General features: G+C 38.1%; 1 protein-coding gene across 1 annotated transcript in view; it reads right to left on the reverse strand.

Annotated features, from left to right (window-relative positions):
• The window catches only part of CRB1 (crumbs cell polarity complex component 1), a gene marked incomplete at both ends in the record, with an annotated part of 156699 nt that extends 138357 nt beyond the window's left edge, over positions 1 to 18342 (reverse strand). Inside the window, 1 exon segment of the mRNA XM_081325517.1 lies at positions 18276 to 18342. Coding sequence (XP_081181643.1) covers positions 18276 to 18342 — 67 coding nt within the window.
• Positions 18343 to 25777: the final 7435 nt, after the last annotated feature.

A 25777-nucleotide genomic window follows, 5' to 3' on the forward strand; every position in this document is an offset into this window, starting at 1 on the left:
CGGGTTGAGCCGGAGCCTGTTCTTTCCCATCCAAATCTGTACCGCTTCCAGGCAACAGGACATCACATCGAGGGCATCACTGGGTTGGTTCGGGGTGGAGATGAAAAGCTGGGTATCATCAGCATATTGATGATACCTCACCCCAAAGCCACGGACGATCTCTCCCAGCGGCTTCATATAGATGTTGAACAGGAGAGGTGAGAGTACCGACCCCTGAGGCACCCCACAACTAAGGGGCCTTGGGGTTGACCTTTGCCCCCCTGCCAACACCATCTGCAAATGGCCCGAGAGGTAGGAGGAGAACCACCGCAGAACAGTGCCTCCCACTCCCAACTCCTCAAGACGATGCAGCAAGATACCGTGGTCGATGGTATCAAAAGCTGCTGAGAGATCTAATAGGACCAGGACAGAGGAATAACCCCTATCTCGGGCCTGCCAGAGATCATTCACCAGCGCGACCAATGCCGTCTCCGTGCTATACCCGGGCCTGAAACCCGATTGGTATGGATCCAAATACTCAGTTTCAATCCTAGGTAGCAGCAGATTTTTCTCTCCTAGGGTGCAAAGTGAACATATCTGCTAAAAACACTGCATGGCATTGGGAAGGGCATCCGGCCAGTAAACGGTTAGCTCTATCCAGTTGCCTTGATTCTAACCCGAATTAAGGGATTACAGCAGGGGTATCAAACTGCCAGCCAGTGAGCTGGATGTGTCATGCCGAAACCACATCCACCCCATGGCTGGCAATGGAAAAAAAGTTGTGATATGTCATGACACATCACGTGACATTGCAAGTTTGACACCCTTGAATTACAGAGTTGTGTTTTTTTGCATCGCAGTGGAACAGGATGCAGAAAGGCAGGGCTCTGCCTTCCACACCCAATTTCGCCTTGCTGAGGGCCCTAAAGAGGACCTAAAGTCACCCAGAAGAGGTGATGAAGAGGAAGGGTGCCTTGTTGATCACGGAGAGACAGTGGTCTTTCCATTCAATCCAAGGAAAGCCCTCCAAACTGGCAGGGGAAAGACTGGCTACATTCCTGTGGCTGGCCATTAGCTGCTGACAACCAAAGAAGAAAAAGCACCAATTAACACATCTTAAACAGCATGTTTGGAACTGGGTGAGAATATTGATTCTTTCTTTACTATTTTATAACTGAATTTCCTGGAAAAGGTTCCCAAGAAACTAAAAACCTCCAAATGTGAATGGAAGCAGTATTTTAATTTTATGGGGGACAGAAACATACAATATTGAAGTGGAAGTAACATAAAGGTACAGTTTTAATAAATTTGAAAACTGAGATAACTAAGATTTTCTCTTTGAAAAAAAATATTGAGGCAAAATATAAGAAATCAATCCTTTCTCTTAAGAGTGGAAAATGGACTTTAAATGACATCTAGTGGTGGATTTGTGTATAGCACTATAACTTGCTTCCTGCTTGGTGACTCCTAGATTGGGAGAACAGCTGGCAATAAAGGAAAATATTTTGGCATACTTATCATCCTGACCTTCTTGGATTATAAATACCTTCTGAGCTTGGAGTTTTAATCTCAAGAGCTAGTGGGAGAGAAAAAAAATTGACTTTGGACTACACCTGGCTGTGAGAGACTTTTAAACCGTTTACAGGGAGGTTGAGCATTTTGAACACTTTGAACATTGCAGATTACAACATTACCGGATTACCAATTTTTGGATACCTGAGACAAAGGATCACTATAAAATATTGTTTTCAGGACTGGACCTATACTCTGGAACCTATTGGATTATAAAGGCTACATATAAAGAACAGAAAACTAGATGAAACTTTGATCTACTCTTACTGAGACTGGGGATCTCCAGGAACCATGCCTCAAGAAAAAAAAACACATTTCAGAAGGAAATATATTCTATGCTACAACTAATTCACCAAACAATTGTTGCATACAAAGAGGACACAAAAATAAACTATAATGAGACTAAAAACAATTTAGATAATATAAATGATCAAATCTCCAAATTAAATCTACAACTAGAAAGTTCCTAGACAATGACTACAAAGTATGAACAAATAAACCAGAAATCAGAAGGTGAAGCAGAGGAAATGGATTTAGAAACGGAAGAGATAAAAGAAGGGAAATATAAACAACCATATACAAACAAAATACTGCAAGACTTAGCCATAACAATGAAAATGTAAAAGACCCTTTACCCCTTAGGTCTGCAAAATACATCTAATGGCAAGAAGAAGATTTTAAAAAGTAGAATATAGACCTGTTTGGGGGAAATGTCACAACTTGGGAGAGAGGGAATGAAAAGAGAAATTGAGGGAGAAGGAAACAGGGACTTGTTTAAGGAATATAAATGGGTGGAATTCCCCCTCAAAAATACCTCACCTAAATTGTCTTCCTCATGCAAAGCAATTTTCACAAAAATAGAAAGAAAATTCCTGGGCAATTTAATTGCCTTGGCTTGGAAAGCTACTTGGCAAAGAAAGAAAGCGAGAGTAAGATTTAAAAAACAGAAGATTTGAACTTTTAGAAAGGGTATTATATGTTTAAATACATTTTGAATAAGATTAAAAGAACAGATGACCCTTAGATATTAGACTTTTATAATGAAAGATATGATTTAGAATTAAAATAGCATTTTTTTCTTTCTTTTTTTGATATAGGAAATATGAAAATAAGAGGAAGATTGGTATGAATAAAACTTTTAGCTATATAAATGTAATTAATATTGAGAAAATCATAACTGACAAAGATATTTCAAATACTCAGGGCTTTTTTCCCTCATAGAATGCTCAGAACGGCGTTCCGGCACCTTTTTTTTGCAAAAAATAAAATAAAATAGCTCCCTCTATTGGCTTTTGAAAGCCTATTGCAGGGCTAGGCAATCTTGGCTCTTTTTTATGACTCATGGACTTCAACTCCCAGAAATCCTGAGCCAGCTACGCTGAGGGGAAAGAGAGAAGTTTCCAAGCTGAGTCATGCTGGCTCAGGAATTCTGGGAGTTGAAGTCCTTGAGTCATAAAAGAGCCAAGGTTGCCTACCCTGCACTAGAGGAGGACATTAAAATTATTTACAAGGTTACTTCTTTAGGAACTAAACTTTTAGAATCTAAAACAGCTAATTCAAAAAAGCCAACAGGAAAGAACCTCACATTTTTCATCTGCTTCTGTCTTTTGGAAGGTAAAATTAGATAACAAAATAATCTATTTCCTATGTTAACATCTCTGCAATGAAATCAATAAAGGTAACAGGAAAGAAATGAGAAACATTTTTCTCAATGTAATATGTCTAATTTAGCTGATGCTAGAAAAAAGAGTATCTTTTGTACATACTCTTGAAAACTATTTTGAATCACTTCCGGTGGCGACGCGACGCCGAAGACAGCCGTTTTCGGGCTGCCCGCTCCGCAGCTGTGTTTTTCCATCGTAAACAGCGCCGATCAGCTGTTTAGATGGATTTGAAGCCCCCTCCTTGGGAGAAGAGGAGGGGGTGAGGCCCCAGGTAGGGGTTGAGCTCTCCGGGGCCGCCTGAGCTGAGAGTTTGGGCGGCTGAAGGATTGAGCCCCCCCGAAGCCTGGGTTGCTCCGAGCTGCGCAGCGCCCCTGCTCCGGGATTTATGGAGCAGAGCCAGGGGTTAGCAACCACCCCTGCCAAAAGGAAATACTTTTGATTATCAAGATGCAGGCAGAGCGGTACAGGAGGTCAAGGTGATGTGGACTCTTATCTTTACTCTCTAGCTCAATGGATTTTATAGCTTTAAAGTGAAAGTGCGCAATAAGTGAAAGTGGGGGAAGATGGCGGCTAAAACTTCTAAAGCTCTTCGGAGTGCGGGGTCTTCCCTGGTGCAACAGACCTCATTGCAAGCTTTGTTTCCTCCTGTACCTCCTCCGGCATTGACGCTTAAGGATTTACAAGATGCTCTTGGAAAGCATTCACAATTGATGTCTGACATGATGGATGAAAAGTTGAAAAAGCTGGAAGAGAAAATGGAGGAGAAAATGGAGAAATTGGAGAAGAAGATGGAAGAGAAGTTTAGAGCAATGAGGGTGGACATGTTGTCTATGATTGAATCTGTAGCTGAATGTGTGCAACAGCTGGATGTAAAAGTGAAGGATCTCAGTCAAAAGAACTCTATATTAGAAGCAAAGGTATTAGAAAATGAAAATATAAGGGATAAAATGGACGGAGAATTGAGCCTTGTTCAGTATCATCAGATGCAGTATGCTATTAGAATCAGGGGTTTAAAGGAGAATTGTAAAGAAGATTTAAAGCAGCTGATTTCTGAGGCTCTGGAAGGGGTATTGGGCCAGCCAGCATCTGAAATTGAGGGAAATATGGACAAAATTTTTCGTGTAAATTCATGGATTGCAAGACAGAGGAAGTTACCCAGAGATGTGGTGGTCTATTTTACAAAGAGAGTAATTAGAGATGAAGTCATTCAAGCTGCTTATGATACTAAATTGGTAGTGGCTGAACAAGAAGTCTTGGTTTTAAAAGAGATTCCTCTGAAGATTTTAAGGAGAAGGAAAGATTTTGCATTTCTAGTACAGGAACTTAAGAAATGTGATATTAAGTTTAGATGGGAGATTCCAGTTGGACTGGTGGTGATGCACGAAGGTAAAAGACATCGTCTGGTTACTGTGGCCCAGGCACGTGATTTTTATAGCAATGTGTTAAAAGCAACCCCCCTATCATTTTTGGAAGCTGTAAAGGGATACGGCGAGGGAAAGCTTCAAGATGTTACAGATAGACAGAAAGAGGACAATGGTGTTGGAGGGGATCAAGATACAGTCTCATCGGTTGTTGCAGGAGGCCAGAGGATGACGCGTGCCGCCCTAAGAAGAGCGAGACGAGAGCAAGAGCAAGACCAGCAGAAAGTTATGGAATCTCCAAAGTGTACTTACAGTGAAGCTGTGGGAGGGGCGCGGTCCAAAGAAGTTTTGGGGGTCATGACAGACGTGCTCCAAAAGCTTTGGAGCGTCAAGATTGGTGATTAAATTTTTAAATTAGAATGTCAATGGATTAAATTTACCATAGAGGAGAAAGAAAGTTTTTTTTAATATTTAATACAATTTAAGATTGATGTTATTTGCTTGTTAGAAAAGTATATTAGGGTTATGGACTAAAAGTATGTGTTGAACTAAGAATGGGTATGCAAGCTCCTAATTAACAACAAGTTGTCTTACAGACTGCTTAAACCTTTTTTTTTACTCTTTTTATTTGAACTCAAGGATGATTTGGAACTGCGAGACATTTGGCGTGATACATGCAAGAGACTGGGATTAAGAAAATCTATTCTGAGTAAAGCTCTTTTTTTGTTTTCCTCTTTTTCTTTTTTACTTTATTTGTAATATTAATATTGTTTGTATTCATTTTATATGAGCTAGAGGGAGATAGAATTAATAGTTTATTGTTGATAACATAGGGGTGCTTATGTTTGTTTTTTGATTTTATACCCTGTATTTAGCTCTGGGAAGTCGGGGGGGGGGGAGGAGGGAATGGGGGAGAGGGATAGGGAGGGTTAGATAGGGGTGGGGGAGGGGGGGATTAAAGTCAAAATGTATTGTAAAACTTTTTAAATAAAAAAAAAGAAAACTATTTTGAATCTATGACCATCTATTACAACTAAACCACTTTAAATCAAACAATTCTTAAGAATGAAATATTCTTAATTTGGACTTTACTTTTACTGTTTGGACTGTTGTATGTTTTGAAAAATAGATTATTTAGAATCTAGTTATGTTGCACTTCAGTCTTTAAATAATTAATCTAGTATATACATAACAATATACGATGTTTTCCATGGTGAGTTAAACATCAATAACAACATTTATTAAAAAGGCTAAAATAATTTCTGGTGGTATTATCTGTACATTAAAATTTTGTTTAGTCACAATCTTTCACTTTGACAATATAACAATATTCAAGTACCACCAGTGCTTAACAAGGTGTCAAAAACTTGACTAAAAAAAGGGGGGGTATTTTGGGTTTCATTGCTTAGATTCATTTATTGTTATAGAAATGGCTAGTTTATAATATAGAAAAGCAAAAAGTTGAGGTTCAATGTTAATGCTTCCTTCTACTCCTGCAACAGAGGAAATCAGAAGTCAGTGCCTTTTCTTTTTCCCTTCTCCCCCTCACTTTTCCCTTTTTCTCTCACCCTTCGCTCACAAAAGCCCCCCCACTCACTCACACTTTGCTCACAAAACCTCCAGTTGCTGTCACTCACTCCTCTGTCTCTTTCAAAGGCACCTCATTCAGTCTCTCCCCCACTCACTCCCCTCTATTTCAAAGGCCTCTTGCTCACTTGCTCACTTACTGCCCGTCACTTCCAAATGCCATTTGCTCGTTCACACACTCACTTACTGCCCCGATGCTTCCAAACACCATTTGCTCATTCACTCACTCACTTACTGCCCTGTCGCTTCCAAACGCTTCCAAACGCTTCCAAATGCCACTTGATTGCTCGCTCACTTACTGCATTTGGAAGCGACGGGGCAGTAAGTGAACAAGTGCTGGTGCCAGAGGCCATCAGCTGTTTGGCGCTGGAGACCACTGCCACGAGGAACACAGCTCTGGGTCGGGGTTCGGAGCAGCTCTGGGTGGGGGCTCAGCACAGGCCGCGGTGTGGCAACTGTGGGGAGGGGAATCCCCATGGCCTGTGGCTCCGAGCCACAGGGACGGGGGTGCAAAGGACGGGCAGCGACGCCATAGCAAGACACCGGCATCACTCCCAGTGACAGCACCTCTGAGTTCCAGCACCTTTTTTTAAAGAAAAAAAGCACTGCAAATACTGATGGGAAACTAAACCTTAACAAGAGCACGAAAAACAGGATATTGATTTATGAATTGGTACTATTTGTATAATATTAGAAAAATATGATGAAGATGCTTATATCTAAATCTGTATACATCAATAATACCAAAAATTGTAACTGTGTAATGAAGGGAAAATGGAAAAAATATGGGGAAGAAAGGAGGATCAGGGAAAAAATACTGGATTGTGTAGTACTGAATAGATTTATATTGAAGAAGTTAATATCAAATATGTGAACCAAGACATGTTGTTTACTAAGCACTAAAGATTGTAATTCTTAAAAATCAATAAAGCATTTTTTTAAAAAAGGGATTACAGAGTTGTAAAAAGGGAGTTATATACAAAGTTTAAAGTGGGTTTTAAAAAGAGCCTGTCCGGCTGTAGGGTGACAGAGAGGGACTGAATTTTTCAAGTGTGCAACTCAGGACCAGGATGGTAGAGTTATTGTCACAGAGTACAGTGACTATTATTGTATAAAGTTAGTCTTGTGTCTGTATGAGCCTGGTTGGAAATTTCTAAGATTATTGTTTTAATCCAGGAGTAAAAAGGATCTCTGTTATGGTTCTGAATGCCAGCTAGTAAAGAACTGTGATTTGTTCATAATTTGGAGTGTATCTTGGGTCTTATTGGGTTAATACAGGGAAGAGGACTTGCTCCTTAGAGTCCCCTGCTGGTTGAAAGTTTTAAATGCAGGCTTGAGGAGAATAAATTCTATAAAGAGCAAGAAGAAATTTTGCATGAGAAATCTCAAGGAGAATTCAGCTCTTGAACCCAGGACTGGCTTCTTCATTATAGCAGAGGCTGCAGAGTGATGCTTCCTTATTTCTCCCCTTTTTCTTGTCTCTTGGAAATGATAAATAATATGGATATACAGCAAGATAGAAAATGAGAAGGATCATTACTGTTATCAGCACTTCATGAATCTGGTCATTTTCTTTTTTCATTTAACCAATGTTCTTCAAGTATTGCAATGAAGCTGCAAAGCTGCATTTTACATGTAACAATAAAACCAACACAACTGTAAATGTAATGAAAGAACAGGAAAGCTTTCCCCACCATTCGTCTTGTTGCTTGGAAATGCTTTTTATACAACATACTTATATTTATGATGGTTGCAGTGTCCCCAGGCTCCTGGGATCACCTTTTGCAACCTTCTGCCAAGCAAAGTCAATGGGGAAGCCAGATTCACTTAACAACCCTGTTACTAACTTAACAACGGAAGTGATTCATTTAACAACTGTGTCAAGAAATGGGACAAAACTCACTTAACAATTGCTTTGCATAGCAATAGAAATTTAGGGCTCAACTGTGGTTGTAAATTGAAGACTACTTGTATTTGTAGTTTCATAATAAAGTCGGGAGATCATGAGCACATGGCTTCTGATGTTTTTCCCCTCCCAGCCCAAATACCAATAGTGGTTTAAGTGTTTATATTTTCTTCTATGTAATGATTTAATAATATGTTATATCGCCATGTATGTTTCTGTTCTTCCATCATGTATTATCAGTGAGTGCAGTATAAATGTATATATTTTTTATTTTTCTGTTCTCCATAGCAATAGCAATAGCAATAGCACTTAGATTTATATACTGATCCACAGTGCTTTACAATCCTCTCTAAATGGTTTACAGAATCAGCATATTGCCGCCATCAATCTGGGTCCTCATTTTACTGACCTCAGAAGGATGGAAGGCTGAGTCAACCTCAAGTCTGTCAAGATTGAACTCCAGACTGTGGGAAGAGTTTGCCTGCAAGACTGCATTCTAACCACTGCGCCACCAGGACTCTCTCCATAGGCTCTGGTTTGCTTCAGACTATTTTAAATTACTTTTTTCCTCTTACTGGCTCTCCCCTGTATACCAAATTTGATTCAGAGTTATCCTGTAATGGACAAAGTTTTAAAGCCCCTCTACATAATTTCTTTCCAACAACCAATTAGTTTTGAAAGAAGAAAAAGGGCAATGATTTTGGTAATATACAAGTTCAGTAACTTCAATGAGTTTAATTCACCATCAGTTAAAAGTGATGAACAGAAGTAAGGTCTTCTGTGGATAGATAACAAACTGAAGATGGATCTGCAAAAATGGAGCCAACAAATGCAACAAAGACAAAGGAGCAGAATGAGGAGAGGACAGGAGATCAGCCACTTGTGTTATGGAGAGCTGCACCATGAGGAGACTGCTGGCAGAGATCGTCCATGGGTCTGAATACCAACAGATGAATCTGAAAATATTGAACTCAGTTGAAGTCCACACTTCCTAAAGTTGCTTCCCCCGCTTTTTTTGTACAAAGTGACATCAATGTACTTACAAAAAGGCAGAAAATGTATGAACCAGTGGTTATTGTTGGGCTACAGGTTACCATTGTTCATGCTGGCTGGGACTGTTGGGCTAGTTTCAGGATATCAAAAAGATCAATTCTGTTTTAGAAGCAAGAAGAGATGACGATTGTGACTCTTTCCATAAATTCTTATAGTAATAGGAACAAATCATTTTAAGTGAATTGCTTAAAAAACATGAGACAAATAGAAGGGAAAAAAAGAACACATAAAATGCTTGAACAAAAAAGTGAAAGAAATTCATCAAAGAAATAAATAGTATGTTATGTCATTATGCCATTGTGTTCTATTTTCCCTGTTTGATACTGTAGTATATGTATCTCCTTCAATATCATCTTTGTGTTTTGTTTTTTTGTTTTTCTTTTTATTACAGATAATCTTAGACTTACAACAATTTATTTAGAGTCCATTTAAAGTTACAACAGCATTAAAAATGTGATGACTGTTTTTCACACTTATGATTTTTAATTTTTGATGATCATCACAGCATCACTTAGCCACGAGATCAAAATTCAGATGCTTGGCAACTGATTCATATTTAGGATAGTTATGGCATCCTGGGGTCATATGATCACCTTTTGCGACATTCTGACAAGCAAAGTTTGCTAAGCACATTGTGCTTTAGATTGTAAGCCGCCCTGAGTCTTCAGAGAAGGGCGGGATATAAATGAGATTAAAAAAAGAAGTCAATGGGGAAGCCAGATTCACTTAACAACTGCGTTACTAACTTAACAACTTATTATAATAATAATAATAATAATAATAATTATTATTATTATTATTATTATTATTATTATTATTATTATTATTATTATTATTATTATTATTATTATTATTATTATTATTATTATTATTATAGCAATTCACTTTACACCGGTGGCAAGCAAGGTTGTAAAATAGGGCAAAACTCACTTAACAAATGTCTCGCTTAATTTGGGGCTCAATTGTCAATTGTCAATTCTAGGTCAAGGACTGCCTATATTAATAAAAGAAGCAAATAATAACAATAATAATAATAATGAAAAGTGACATGAATAAAGTCTCCTTTGAGCCAAACTGAATTTCTGATGGCCTCATAGATTTCATGAACTCTTCCATATATTTATTTATTTATTCATTTTATATAGCTGCCCATCTCAGTCCAATTGATTCTTGGAAAGAACATGGCACTGGTTTGTCACTGCCTCTTGCGGACCTTTCTATGACTTATCAGTTCAGTTTACAGCCCTTCAATTCTCTGGAGATCTCCACCCAAGCACTTACCAGGCCTCAGCCTGACAAAGTTAGCCAAGTGCTACCACCTGCTGAGGTAATTGCTCAAAAGCCCCATTTGTTTGAACTGACTCCATTTTGCAGGAATCGATTTTTACTTTAGTAGGATGCTAAAACACTGTCCCCAGCTGGGTTCATACAAAAGGACCAGAGTGAAAAGTCTGAATGTACTGAGGAACGTATTAAGGAAAGCGAGCGCAAAATAGCGAAATTGCACTTTAGCGCATTATCCAGGCACATTTGTTTGATACCCAAGAAATTGCTCCCCCCCCATTTCTGAGAAGCTACCCGGGGACACAGGCTGTGTTTGTTTGCACTGAGGGTAATCATTTTCTGACAGCCAGCCAGTTTCCCTAGAAAAGCTCTAGTCCCAAGAATATCAGCCTTTCTTTCTCTATCAGCTAACAAGAGTTGACTGAAGCACCAGCACTTGAAGGAGCTCATCAGCCAACAACGGTGCCTCTCTGCCTCTGATGGAAAGCAGTTGGTTCTTTCTATCTTCTTCACAAGCAAAGGATGTTCACCAGCCAGAGAAGCAACTCCATTTCCTTTTCTCAACTGACCTTTTGTCTTCCCACAATAATTAAACATTAATTAGATGATTTGCAGAGTGTCAGAAACTGTCCTCTAGAGAAAATATGGTGTTAGGAAATCATGTCACACCTTGTGTTCAAAGAAGAAAACTGTGCTGCTGTGGTTTTAAGGAATTGTCAGCTATCATAACCAATAAACATATCCTTGTGTTATATATTGAGCTCCCTTTCACCGAAAATAGAACCACTTAGAATATATTCTAATAGCCTTTTAGAATGCTTTCAAATGTTCACAGATGTGCCCAGATGTAACATTTGGCTGTATTTCACATTTGCTAGAACACAAAAGCATTTCCACATATGCCCAAAGAGATGCCAGACAAATAATCTGGTAGGGGTGCCAACTAATCATAAAAACTGAATGTGCCCATGTGTCTTTAGCAGCATTTTTTTTCCTGTTGACCTTAGTTGGCGAGAGTTTTCACAGCATGGAAATAGCTAGTATTGTCTGCTAATGAAGGTACATCAAGGTTACATTGAAGTCATCACCACAATGGCCAATTCAAAGGATGTCAATTGTATGCATAGTCTTAAATTGATGGCTGTCTCTTTTGCTCAGATCCAAAGTGAGCCATATTAAAAGCACCACCACCAGGAGAATTTTCTTTTAAATTTTGTATGTCATGGAAAGAGAAAGACAGTGAGAAGAAAAAGAGAATGGCTTTCATTTATATTGCAAAACATGAGATTTGGGGGCTTTATTGATTTAGATTGTACATCAAGTTATCATTGTGGAACACTTTTATATACATTTCTGGGTATACGAAGCTTAAAAATCATCACCAATTTTGTCTGTGCTATTGTATACTGCATATCTAAAATTTAATGAAGATGTTTCTTCCATTCTACACCATAAAGTGACACATTCATATAATGTTTCACCAAATACTCAGCTGGTTGCCCATATTAACTCTGAGAAAGATAAAATAATGAAACAAAGAAGAGCAGACAAATTTGTAAGAGAAGAAAGGCATATTAAAAATGGATCTCATGGTACATGCTGGCACCAGAGAATGATCTACTGTCCAAAAAAGAATCCTGGTGGCTTTTTAATGCTCTAGACTTATTAAAATTAGTCAAAATTATTCCCACAATGAAGCTTGTGTTTACACAAATGAGGAAAGGATTGCTACCACATGAATACTGGCCGAGCAGAATTGTCCTGAAGTTTCTCAAGATTTGTCTGCTGAAATTTAGTGATCCTTCAGAGGAGCTGAAAAAAGAGGTCCATTCTTGTGCTATATATTAATCCCTATATACTGTGCAATTCACATCTATATGCTTGTAATAAATTCTTTCCTGGAATGAAATGATCATAACAACTGATACTGTCCTGTTAAATCAAATAAATTCAAATCAATCAATAAATAATATAAATGCAGTTGCAGATGCAACAGCCTGGTGGCCCAAATGGGACCAAGTCCACTATATATGGTTGAGGAAAGTTGAAACTTTTCCCTCAGGCCAAGTTGTTCCATAAAATGTCTGAGATCTTTGCAAGAAAGGAGGGCTAATTTAATGATAGCTCAATTGAAGGCATGATTGCTAAATCAAACCAACATCCTTAGAGATTGTTTTTCACTTCATATTCATCCTCTTTGAACCCTGACAAAAGTCAAGGGGTCTTGGAAGCCCACAGGTTTTGAGTTTAAATACTGAAAGTAGGTGCCTACACTCTGAAGCTTATAATATATTTATATATTGTACAATATATTTATATGGAACTTGTTTCTATGCCTGAGAAAATAACAAATGTCACATGCATATTGTGAAATAAATTGATTTATAGTGTCATGGCATGCCACAGAAACAATTTTCATATGTGTCCAAATGGAAGGAAAACAGAGCCTTAAGGGTTCTACTGTATGTCTCATCCCACCATGAGGCCTTCCTCTTTCCTAGTGATGGACTTATATAATTTTATATGCTGACTAACAATCTTTCAAGAAGAATCTGAATCCAAAGATAAGAGCCAGTTTTGTGTAGTGGTGGAGGTGTTGGCCTTTGTTGTTAGTTGCGAAGTCGTGTCCGACCCATCGCGACCCTATGGACAATGTTCCTCCAGGCCTTCCTGTCCTCTACCATCTTCTGGAGTCCCTTTAAGCTCACGCCTACTGCTTCAGTGACTCCATCCAGCCACCTCATTCTCTGTCGTCCCCTTCTTCTATTGCCCTCAATCTTTCCCAGCATTAGGCTCTTCTCCAGTGAGTCCTTCCTTCTCATTAGGTGGCCAAAGTATTTGAGTTTTAGCTTCAGGATCTGGCCTTCTAAAGAGCAGTCAGGGTTGATCTCCTCTAGGACTGACCAGTTTGATCGCCTTGCAGTCCAAGGGACTCGCAGGAGTCTTCTCCAGCACCATAGTTCAAAGGCTTCAATTCTTTGGCGCTCAGCCTTTCTTATGGTCCAACTTTCACTGCCATACATTGCAACTAGGAAGACTATAGGTTGGGAAGACTAACTAGGAAGACTAATCTTAGGTTGTTGATGTTTCTTCCAGCAATCTTAATTCCAACTTTTGATTCATCTAGCCCTGCCTTTCTCATGATGTGCTCTGCATATAAGTTAAATAGGCAAGGTGACAGTATACAGCCTTGCCAGACTCCTTTCCCAATTTTGAACCAATCAGTGGTTCCGTGTCCAGTTCTCACTGTTGCTTCTTGGTCCGCATATAGGTTTCTCAAGAGACAAATAAGATGGTCTGGTATGCCCATCTCTTTAAGAACTTGCCACAGTTTGTTATGATCCACGCAATCAAAGGCTTTAGCATAGTCAATGAAGCAGAAGTAGATGTTTTTCTGGAACTCCCTAGCATTCTCCATGATCCAGCGTATGTTGGCAATTTGATCTCTAGTTCCTCTGCCTCTTCAAAATCCTGCCTGTACTTCTGGTAGTTCTCAATCCACATACTGCTGGAGTCTAGCTTGTAGGATTTTAAGCATAACTTTACTAGCATGTGAAATGAGTGCAATGGTGCGATAGTTTGAAATTGGAATGTAAACTGATCTTTTCCAATCCTGTGGCCACTGTTGAGTTTTCCAAATTTGCTGGCAAATTGAGTGTAGCACTTTTACTGCATCGTCTTTTAAGATTTTGAATAGCTCAGCTGGAATACTGTCACCTCCACTAGCTTTGTTGATGCTCAGCTTTTCTAAGGCCCACTTCACTTCACATTCTAGGATGTCTGGCTCGAGGTCAGTGACCACCTCATTGTGATTATCAGGGACGCAGTAGTATACCTGATGGTCATCTGAGTTAAATTCACCCATTCCTGTCCATTTTCGTTCGCTGATACCTAAGATGTCAATGATTAGTCTTGTCATCTCTTGTTTGACCACATCCAGCTTTCCTTGATTCATGGATCTTACATTCCAGGTTCCTATGGAGAAAAAATCTTTACAGCATCAGACTTTCCTTTCACTACCAGACACATCCACAGCTGAGCGTCCTTTCGGCTTTGGCCCAGTCGCTTCATTCTTTCTGACGCTACTAGTACTAGCCCTCTGCTCTTCCCCAGTAGCATATTGGATGCCTTCCGACCTGAGGGGCTCATCTTCCAGCATCATATTGTTTTGCCTTTTGGTACTGTCCATAGGGTTTTCATGGCAAAGATACTGGAGTGGTTTGCCATTTCCTTCTCCAGTGGATCACGTTTTGTCAGAACTCTCTGCTATGACCTTTCTGTCTTGGGTGGCCCTGCACGGCATAGCTCATAGCTTCATTGAATTACGCAAGCCCCTTCACCACAACAAGGCAGTAATCCATGAAGGGGGGTGTTGGCCTAGAAACCAATAAATTGTGAGTTCTGGTCTTGCCTTAGGTATGAAAGCCAGCTGGGTGACTTTGGGCCAGTCATTCTCTCTCAGTCCAATTTACTTCACAGGATGGTTGTTATGGGAAAAATAGGAGGACAAAGGAGTATTGGTATGTTTCTCACCTTAAGTTGTATACGGAAACAAAAAGGCAGGATAATATAGGCCAGGGCTTTTCAACCAGTGGTACGGGTACCATCTGTTGTATATTGGCATCCGGCAGGTGGAACGCGACCATCCTAGAAAAGTGGTAGTGGTGAAGGGGAATGAGTTGAACCAGTGGCAGCACCGCACAAGCCTGAGCAAGAGATGGCTGCAGGTGCTGTCAGTGCTCAGCAGAAGCATCAGGATCAGTGCTGCTTTCCAGGTGGAGCTCGGCACTGATCCTGGCACTTCTGAGCCCAGAAGAAGCGCCAATCAGCTGGAATGTTGCAGCATCCCTAGGGTCTTGTGATTTACATTCAGATGCTTGGCAACTGATTCATATTTATGACGGTCACAGTGTCCCAGGGTCATATGAAGTGACCCAAACCTGCTGCAACCACCCAGCAGACGGGGGGAATAAAAACCAAACACCCCCCACCCCACCACTACTGCCAACCCCCACAGAAATGCTCACAACAATAAAAACCTTGGACAGGAGGAAGAGCGCCGCTGGGCGGGCAGGAAGCTGTGTTGCTTGGCTGTGGCTTGGGGGGCACTTTTTTCAGTGCCATTGTAACTTAGCTACTGCTAAGCTTGTAAGCCGCCCTGAGTCTTCGGAGAAGGGCGGGATATAAATGTAATAAAAATAAAAAAATAAAAATAAATAAAAACTTCAAACAGTCACTAAGTGAACTGTTGTAAATTGAGGACTACTTGTACTTCATCACTTTTTTCCGTTTTTTGGGTCAAGTTTTTGACACCTTGCTAGGTGACTGGTGGTACTCGGATGTTGCCATACCCTAAAAGTGGTACAATGGGTGAAAAGGTTGAAAAGCCCTGATATAGGCAGTCCTCGACTCACTATCATAATTAAGCCCAAAATTTATGTTGTTAAGTGAGATATTTATTAAGTGAGTTTGTCCCATTTTATGATCTTTCTTGGCTCAGTTGTAAGTGAAATCACTGCAACTGATACATTAGTAACACGGTTGTTCCCCATTGACTTTGCTTGTCAGAGGGTCACAAAAAGTGATCACATGACCTTGGGACACAGCAACCACCATAAATATAAACCCATTGCCAAGCATCTGAATTTTGATCACACAATCAAGGGGAGGCTGCAAAGTGTGAAAGACGGTCATAAGTCACTTTTTTCAGTGCCATTGTAACATTGAATGGTCATTAAATGAACTGTTGTAAGTCAAGGACTACCTGTAATCTAAAACCAAAAAATTTCTATGTCTAAAATTTAATTATATGCTCATTTTGCCAACAGGGCTGTTGACTTTCATCTCAAAGTTTTGTCCTGGTGCTAGTTCTGCACTTTTCACTTCAGTCTTCACTAATGCAAACTTGAACTCTTCTCTGAACTATCATTAGACCACCTCAACCTCAGCAGACTGCCAAAAAACAAACAAACAAACAAACAAAAAAACCAAAGCCAGATTGAAAGCAGGGCTTTTCTATCCATCTTTCAGATGCTTTGACACTTGAGCAGCTCTGGGTTCTTTCTCTTCTCTAAACAATTTCTATGCCATTTGCTTATTTTGCATGGAATGTAAGAACTATTAATTTCTTTTGTGAAATCATGCTTGAACTTGCTTTTTTCCTTCCTCATATTTTTCCCCATTCAGTCTCATGTTTCTTTGACTGCAATTCCAAGGTCAAGGACTGTCTTGTTGTATTGATTATATATAAAATGCTGTACTTTAGTTCGGGAGAATTTAATGGAAGCCTTTGTAATAACATCATGTAAAGTAAAAGAAAGAAGCAGAAATTAAATGCCTTGGATGTTGTTACTAAATTAAGTGTTTAAAAAATTTATAGGGAAGGGAATGTTTACTCTTTTTAGTATTAACCTGAGAGATGTCTGGCTAAGATTAAAAAGAATAAACATTCCCTTCCCTGTAGTTTTCTAAACACTTAAAAGTGGTAAATTACAGAATTAGAGATTGGATAAGAGAAGTGTGAAAGAGAATTAAACACTGTAATAGTTTTTAAGATATCTCTTTAAAAAGCTGAGAATTAAGAAGACAGAAAGTTATGAAAGAGACATAAATGGAAAAGTTCACCATTATTGTCTTTTTTTCTTATCTTCTTCTTAGAAATTCAACCCTTACTATCTTTGGACAATCACTGCTGATAGAAACAAAAAATGTTAAAACATTTTGATAATACAGAACTCTTTGTATTTTAGCCATCCTCACACAACAGCATTTTTATGAGAAAGTTGTTCAAAAAGTTATTCAGAATCATATTCTTTGTTTAAAGTTTTTCTTCTGTTAGCTTATTTTGTTATCCATGACTAACCCAGCCTTAGCATCTGCTTTATACCCAACTATAAAACTATGTTCAGCCCAACAATCTGATGGCTTCAGCAACAGAAGGTGACCCAGATTACAAGGCATTGTTGTACATTAATGCCAAATCTTGTTTAACAGCAGCTGCTGTAAGCTTCTCTGATTAAGATTCACATTCGACAGGCACAAATCACAACAGCCTCTTCAAACACATGCAGTTTTCAAACCTGTTCAGCAGATCTTTTCTTTCATAAACACACATCAATCCTGCCAGTTTAACCTCTTTTTATTTTTTACATCTTGTACATAGCTGTCATCCTTCTGACAAAATGATGAAAGAAGACCATTTTAAAAGCTTTATATAAAAAAAAACTATTCTCCTGTAAAGCAGGAGTTTATTCAAATGGTTTCCCTAAAAAGACAAAAATAAAAAGAAGAATCAACGGCATATGCTCATTTTGTCCTTCTAATGGGACATCATGTTTACAAAGCTGAAACTAACCCTATGATATTTGAAACTTTTTTTTAAAGAAGTCATTTTTAAGGGAGAATTTCTTTTACAATATTTTACAATATTTTATTACTTTATTTAATTTATGACAAATCTAAGAATAAAACCCATCAAAAACAGATGTTAGTAAATTGGGAAAGAAGGCTATAAATAAAGGTACAGACTGAAACTCACAAACATAGGTGCTTTTTAAAAGATTATTTTAAAAATGGTGAGTTTTTATAATGGTGCATACATCTAAATTCACTTATGGTGCATATGTCTAAAAACAAAACTTATGTTTGCATGAGTATTCCAGAAGAATCATTTGTTCAAAACTTTGTCCTGCCTAATCAAACATTTTGAACTTAAATAGCTCAAAAGACATCTATTCTATGGATTCATATAACCCAGGAATTTCCCTTAAAATATGTTAATTGCCTTCAGATATCTTTGCTAGAATAGTTTAGCTCTTTTTTTACCCCCAGGCCTTAAATAATGGCAGGAGAAAGAGAGTTAATGCTTACTTTTTAAACTGAAGAGCAGCAAGAAATTGAGGTAGAAGAGAAGAAAATTAGTTCTTGACTGAGCCATATTATTCGTTCCAATAGAAAATCTTCTTTCAAACTTTCCAGTTACACAGGATGGATGGTTATTACTTTCTACTCCTGCCCTGAGCCCGGAAAGACAGTCAAGGGACAGGGTGTAATGTATCCCATATTTGCTTCTGTCCTTGATGAATAGCAAACCTGCAGATTTCCATTTAAAAAGCATTTGTGCTTGCTAACATTTTATTCTAGCAGCACTGGGTGGTGACTCAAACCTGGTGCAGATTTTTCAGCTTAGTGGACTGGAGTCTCTCATGTCCCCTGTGGATTTAAGGACAATTGTGCTACTGGACAGAGAAAATGCCCTCAGACCATATCCTGCAATAGTCTTCCACAAGATCTCCTTTTCTCATCACAAAAGGCTCTTATATTAGTTCTATTTTTTTCTCCCAAATTATATAGCAATATCACATTGTAGGAGCAATAGCCCTTTATAAATCAAATCAAATTACATTAAATTAAAAAAGAAAGCAAAACAAGCTTCATTATTTCTCTGTAAATTTTAGCAATTATTATCTGATGCTATTTTAGATCTCATAATAGAGAAAAACCCTTTAATGAATATGCCAACTTCACTAATATTATTGTTGTGTAGCCAGTTCTTTGCAGGCGTTGAGCAAGACAGAAGGTTCAAAATAGCAACATGCTTTATTGAAGGTCAGAACAAACAGAAGCAACAAGGGAGCTGCTGCGCGGCTATGTATACGGTTGGCCGATAGGCAGCGGCCAATAGGTTTGAAGCATAGGTTTCCTGCCCAAAGACCTACTTAGCTGGCTGGAGACAACCAGTATGGAGACAACCAGCTAGCAACCCTTACAATATACACATGAACTAGCACTTAGCACTTGAATGCAAGCAATTAGCAAGCAGTGCAACATGAGGAAACAACATATACAAAAAGGCCAATACATTACAGTTATGGACCATTCTTTCTGCTGAAACATTTTTATTGTGCATCCAAAACTGTGTGTTAGTAAAGATGATTCTTTAGCATTTATAGTTTTATATTTTCAAACCAAACTTCTCATCCAAAGAACCTAAGTGAATTTAGAAGGCAGGGGATCGAGTAGTTTTCAACAAGCAGAAAGCAGAGAGAAATAATTATGGATATACCTTTGGGACTCCTGAAAAATCAGGTTAGGGACAGATCATCATGGAGAAAATCTTTATTGTCATTAAGTGTTGACTTGATGACAAATAATCAATTGCTCTCACAATGGAGGGGTATAAAAATAAAGTTTTTGCTTTAGAATGTATTGATGTACTATCTTTTGTTACCCTCATGATGTTACCATCAAGGTGATCAAGTTCTGGCCAACCTCAAATTATTCACAGTAGTTAAAAAAGGGAGAAACTTCTGAAGAATTGTAAAAGGATGGCCTCAGTACAGATGTTAACATGTTGGTTTTATTATGATAGTTACTTTAGTTGGTTATTCACACTTTGGTTAGCTCATGATTGTACTATTGCAATGCGCTCTACATGGGGCTGCCATTTAAAGACCCTCTGGAAGTGACCATTTGGAAGGTTAAAAATGCAGTAGATGGCTATTCAGTTTGATTCAATATCATCATGTGGGATCAAGGAAGTGTGCTTTTTTGTCCAGTCCCCACCCCATGGAGCAGCATCCCCTCAGAGATACAAATTTACATCAACTTTCCTGGGGTTCCAGAAGGGCTTTAAGACTTGTCATTGGTTCCAGGCAGATTAAAATATTGTGGTATTTCTGAAATTAAACTGATAAAGTTTTGGTTCATAATACATAATTGGTTATGGTGATCCCAGGCTATCAACACACTGCATGTCATACCAAAAAGTCTTGGATGGCACTTAGAAAATATGTGCATTGACAAAATTTGCATATGTCAATGACAAAAGGTCACACTATTTGGATGCACACATCTACAATGCTGATACATTATGACATCTTAGGTTCTTGGGAAGAACTCAGTAAGTATGAAGGCCAGCTCAGCTAAAGAATTGGTAGCTGTGATTTTAGTTTGTTGTGTATATAATTACAAAATCACCACCAGCCAATTGCAAAAGGCAAATTTATTTGGAACAGTTTATATCCTGCAACAGTACCTTTAACACCACCAAACAACAAAATCTGCTTATCCCAGAGCAGGTGGGTAGATAGGTGGATAGAGATGCCAAATCTAGTCTAAGCATTTGGCTGGCTGTGTGACCAACCAAAATAACAATGAAACAAAAGCAATTCAATAAAGTGTAAAAATGCATACAGAAAAAAAAGCTGGCTTCACATATAAACTGAAAATCATTGGGCAGCCTCAAATTATGTAAATAAGTTATAAATGAATGAATGAATGAATGAATGAATGAATGAACAAATAAATAAATAAATAAAATGCCTAAATGGAGACAGCTGTAAAACTTAATTAAATTTTACTACTTTTATCTTGGCTTTATTTTTACATGTGTGAACTGGTAGTCTAAACATGAGGAAATCTTGTATGAACCAAGGTCATTCCCATACCGAAGGGGAGAAGGAGGATTGTTTAGTCAGAAAGCGTGCCAAGTTGTACTATTGGACAGCCTGAATAGAGGGGTTATTACAATTATTACATTGTACTACTTTGATTCTTTTTTTTTATTGAAAAGTTTTAACATACAGTTTATCTTTAACAATCCCCCCCTCCCCCTCCCCTTCCCCTCCCTCCCTACCCCTCCCCCCCTCCCCCCCCCCCGACTTCCCAGAGCTAAATACAAGGTATAGAAAAGAAAAACAATCATAAACAAGCATATGCTAACAACCATAAACTCTAAAATCCATCACTCTCTAGCTTATACAGGATAATACAAATCTTAATAATATTAAATATATATAGAAAAGGAAAAAGAAAGGAAAAAAAGGGAAATAAAGAAAGAGAAAGCGAAGGAAGACTTATTCAAATGCAACATGAAACTTCTTAACCCTATATTTATTCTGGATGTACTCAACCCATTTTCGCCATTCCATAATATAACGTTCTTGCGAGTGATCTTTCAAATAAGCCGAGATCTTTGCCATCTCTGCCAGGTCGGAAACCTTTAAAGTCCATTCTTCTATAGTCGGCAGTTCCTCTTTCTTCCAATACTGACCTATTAAAAGTCTTGCTGCCGTGATTAAATTCAACATCAACTTAGTGTCCACAACCGTAGCATCCGTAATTATTCCCAGCAAGAAGAGTTGCGGACAGAACTTTATCCTTTGCTTGAAAATCTTCTGCATATTCCACCAAATTTTTATCCAAAAGGCCTTAACCTTTTTACAAGTCCACCATACATGAAAATATGTTGCATCTTCATCACCACACCTCCAACATTTTGGTTGATAGTTCGGATACATACTTGCAAGCTTTTTAGGATCTAGATGCCATCTATAAAACATTTTATAAAAGTTCTCTCTTAAATTTTGAGCTTGTGTAAATTTTACATTCCTCACCCAAATCTTTTCCCACGTGTCTATTGTAATAACTTCTTGAATATTTTGGGCCCATTTTATCATACAGTCCTTAACAAGCTCTGTTTCTGAATCAATCTCTATCAATGCAAGATATATCCGTTTAATATGTGCTGGACCCTGATTTCTGATTTGCTTTATCAGATTTTCATCAGTCATTGTAAAACCATTTTTCTGATCTTCTTTCCACCTGGCCCGTAGCTGAGTATATTGAAACCAATTCTGAACAATCTTCTCATCTCGCAAGGCACTATATGGTTTCAAACACCAGATATTTCTTTCCAAGTTTAGAATCTCCTTATACGTAGTCACATCATGTTTGAAACCAGCATGTATATTTTCTATTGCGTGTTTTGGAATTGCCCACAATGGTATCTTGCAGTCTAGTTTATGCCTGTACTTCCTCCAAACTCTCAGCAATGCCTGTCTTAAAATATGCACTCTAAACACATTATCTACCTTCTTATCATACAACAAATATGCATGCCAACCAAACAACAAGTCATGGCCCTCAAGATTTAATAATCTCTCTTGTGTCAAATTGATCCAATCACTTATACCTACTAACGCAGCAGCTTCATAATATAATTTAAAATTAGGCATTTTAAGACCACCTCTTTCACGAGTATCCTGCATAATCTTAAGTTTGACTCGTGGTCTTTTCCCTGCCCAAACAAATTTATTGATACCTCTCTGCCATTCCTCCAAATTAGAATCTTTCTTAAGAATCGGTATCATTTGAAATAGAAACAAGAATTTAGGCAGGACATTCATTTTCACTGCTGCAATTCTTCCCAGTAAAGACAATTGCAATTTTTCCCAACTCTCCATTTCTTTTTGGATTTTTCCCCATAATTTTTCATAATTATTTTTATATAATTTTGTATTAGAGGGCGACAAAAGCACCCCCAGATATTTGACCCTTTTGACAATCTCAAATCCAGTTAACCCTTCTAGAAGGGCCTTTTGCGATACTGTCATGTTTTTGGCCAAAATTTTAGTTTTTTGTACATTAACTTTAAATCCGGAGACCTTCCCATATTGCATTATTATCTCCATCAGGTCCACAACAGAGCTCTCAGGCTGGGTCACTGTAACAACCAGATCATCTGCAAACGCTCTCAATCTATAATCCTGATCTCTAATCTGTATACCCTTAATTCTTTCCGAATTTTGTATTTTTATCAATAATATCTCCAATGTTAACACAAATAACAAAGGCGATAGCGGGCACCCTTGCCTTGTACCCTTCTCAATACTACAAGCTTCAGTCAAGCTATTGTTAACTATTATTCGGGCAGTTTGTTTTTGATATAACTACTTTGATTCTTGATATATACTACTTTGATTCTTGGAGGGGAGGGGGAAGTTTAGATCTGGTTTCACTTTTGACCATGCTGATATTACATAGCCAAGAAACAAGTTCTTTGAGGAATTTTTCTGCCTCGGAATTCTGATTTATTTGGTCCCATTGCTCGGAACCATGACATCAACTGCTTCAAGTGCAATTTATTTGTGAACAAAGTGTTATATAAATAATTTACTGAGTTATGACCTCTGTATGTTGCTTCTGAATATCAGCTATAGAGGCCTGATAGCAGGAAGGAGATACATTGCTCTTATCCTCAGAGATCTCTAACTAGCCAAAAGGAAATAAAATAAGGCAAGCCCATCTCTCTGTCTCTTCACTTTCTTTTTTATATAAAGCTTTTTTTAAAAAAATTGAAAGTTTGAGTACAGTATTTTATACTAGGTTAAAAAATGTATAAATCCTTCTGGCTATTTTATTATTTTTCATCAGTTAATCCATTTGCAAATCCTCGATGAAGAAAAGACAACATTTTGGTAATTACATTTGCATGAAGAGAATATAGAATTGCAGTGTTATTTCACCTTGATAGGTTTTGGAATGAATAAAATTGTTGGAGGTTCCACTTCAGTTGACTTGGGTCAATGTCTTCATATAACAAGATGGACCTTTTCACTGTCCTCTGGTCTCTTATGATTCTGATTGCACCTCTCATGATGACTGCAATTTCCTATCTATTTCTTGCTTTGATAATCCATCTAATTATGCCTGATTTTCATTTGGCTGTCAAACCATCAGACATTGAATATATTTTTCCCCCATATTTAATTCCTGGACTTGTTTGATTATTTCAACTTCCATCAGCTACTTGAGGAAGACTGCTGATTTCTTGATATAGCTATTAAAATTTCCATTGCATATGTGGGCTGTTATCAAAACTTCTAAATTATAGGAAGCATGTCAAAATTATTCAGATTATACATATTCACCAGTTACTATGAAAAATGACAAGAACACCCTTGCCAACGGATTTTATTTCAGGTACATAATCCTCTTCCCGTATTAACTTCATATCAGTTCTTTGAGTAGGTTAGACTAAAAGAGAATATTGACTTCTGAATGTCAAAACTGAGTTGAGTTTTGAAAGCACATACACAAATCAAATCTGACAATCTGCTGCTATTTTCTCTGTCCTTGTGTCTGCTCAGATTACCTTCAGAATTATGGAATCTGTAATCCCATTTTTCTGGGATTTTGAGTTTTGTGAATTCCAATGATCACACTGAGTCTTATTGTATACTAATATTCATTTTTCTTTATGTCAATTGCAATAAAATATCAGATTTGTGATCCTTTTTTCTGACCATGAATGGAGTTGGAAGTGCCAAGATTTTCATAGTGATAGGCAAAATGTTAACATTTAACCTTTCATATATTCCCCACTGGATCTGTAAAACAGCTCTGCGAGAAAGGTTGGTGATAGCTGGTGGGTGAATGCCATAATTGAGTGGGAATTTGTAGCAAAGTCTCCTGGTTCTGACACACTTGAAACATTTGGCAACTTATAATAATAATAATAATAATAATAATAATAATAATAATAATAATAATAATAATAATAATAATAATAATAATAATAATAATAATAATAATAAGAAGAAGAAGAAGAAGAAGAAGAAGAAGAAGAAGAAGAAGAAGAAGAAGAAGAAGAAGAAGAAGAAGAAGAAGAAGAAGAAGAAGAAGAAGAAGAAGAAGTTGGAAGGGACCTTGGAGGTCATCTAGTCCAACCCCCTGCTCAGGTAGGAAACCCTATATCATTTCAGGCAAATGGCTGTCCAGTGTCTTCTTAAAAACTTCCAGTGTTGGAGCATTCACCACTTCTGGAGGCAGGTTGTTCCACTGGTTAATTGTTCTAACTGTCAGGAAGTTTCTCCTTAGTTCTAGGTTGCTTTTCTCCTTGACTAGTTTCCATCCATTGCTTCTTGCCATGCTTTTAGGTGCTTTGGAGAATAGCTTGACTTCCTCTTCTTTGTGGCAGCCCCTGAGATATTGGAACACTGCTATCATGTCACCCATCACCCTTCTCTTTGTTAAACTACACATACCCAATTCCAGCAACCGTTCCCTATATGTTTTAGCCTCCAGTCCCCCAATCATCTTTGTTGCTCTTCTCTGTACCCTTTCTAGAGCCTCAACATCTTTTTTACATCGTGGTGACCAAAACTGGATGCAGTATTCCAGGTGTGGCCTTACCAAGGCATAGGTATTAGTACTTCACGTGATCTTGATTCTATCCCTCTGTTAATGCAGCCTAGCACTGTGTTGGCTTTTTTGGCAGCTGCACCACACTGCTGGCTCATATTGAAGTGATTGTCTACTAGGAGTCCGAGATCCCTCTCACAGTTACTACTATTGAGCAAGCTACCACCTATACTATACCTATGCATTTGATTTTTCCTGCCTAAATGTAGAACCTTACTTTTTTCACCATTGAATTTCATTTTGTTAGATAGCGTCCAGTGTTTGAGTCTGTCCAGATCCTCCTGTATCTTAAGCCTATCTTCTGGAGTATTGGCCATTCCTGCCAGCTTGGTGTTGTCTGCAAATTTGATGAGTTCCCCATCTATCCCCTCATCCAAATCGTTAAT

The sequence above is a fragment of the Vipera berus genome (assembly GCF_964194415.1).
Source record: "Vipera berus genome assembly, chromosome: 3".
Lineage (NCBI taxonomy): Eukaryota > Metazoa > Chordata > Lepidosauria > Squamata > Viperidae > Vipera > Vipera berus.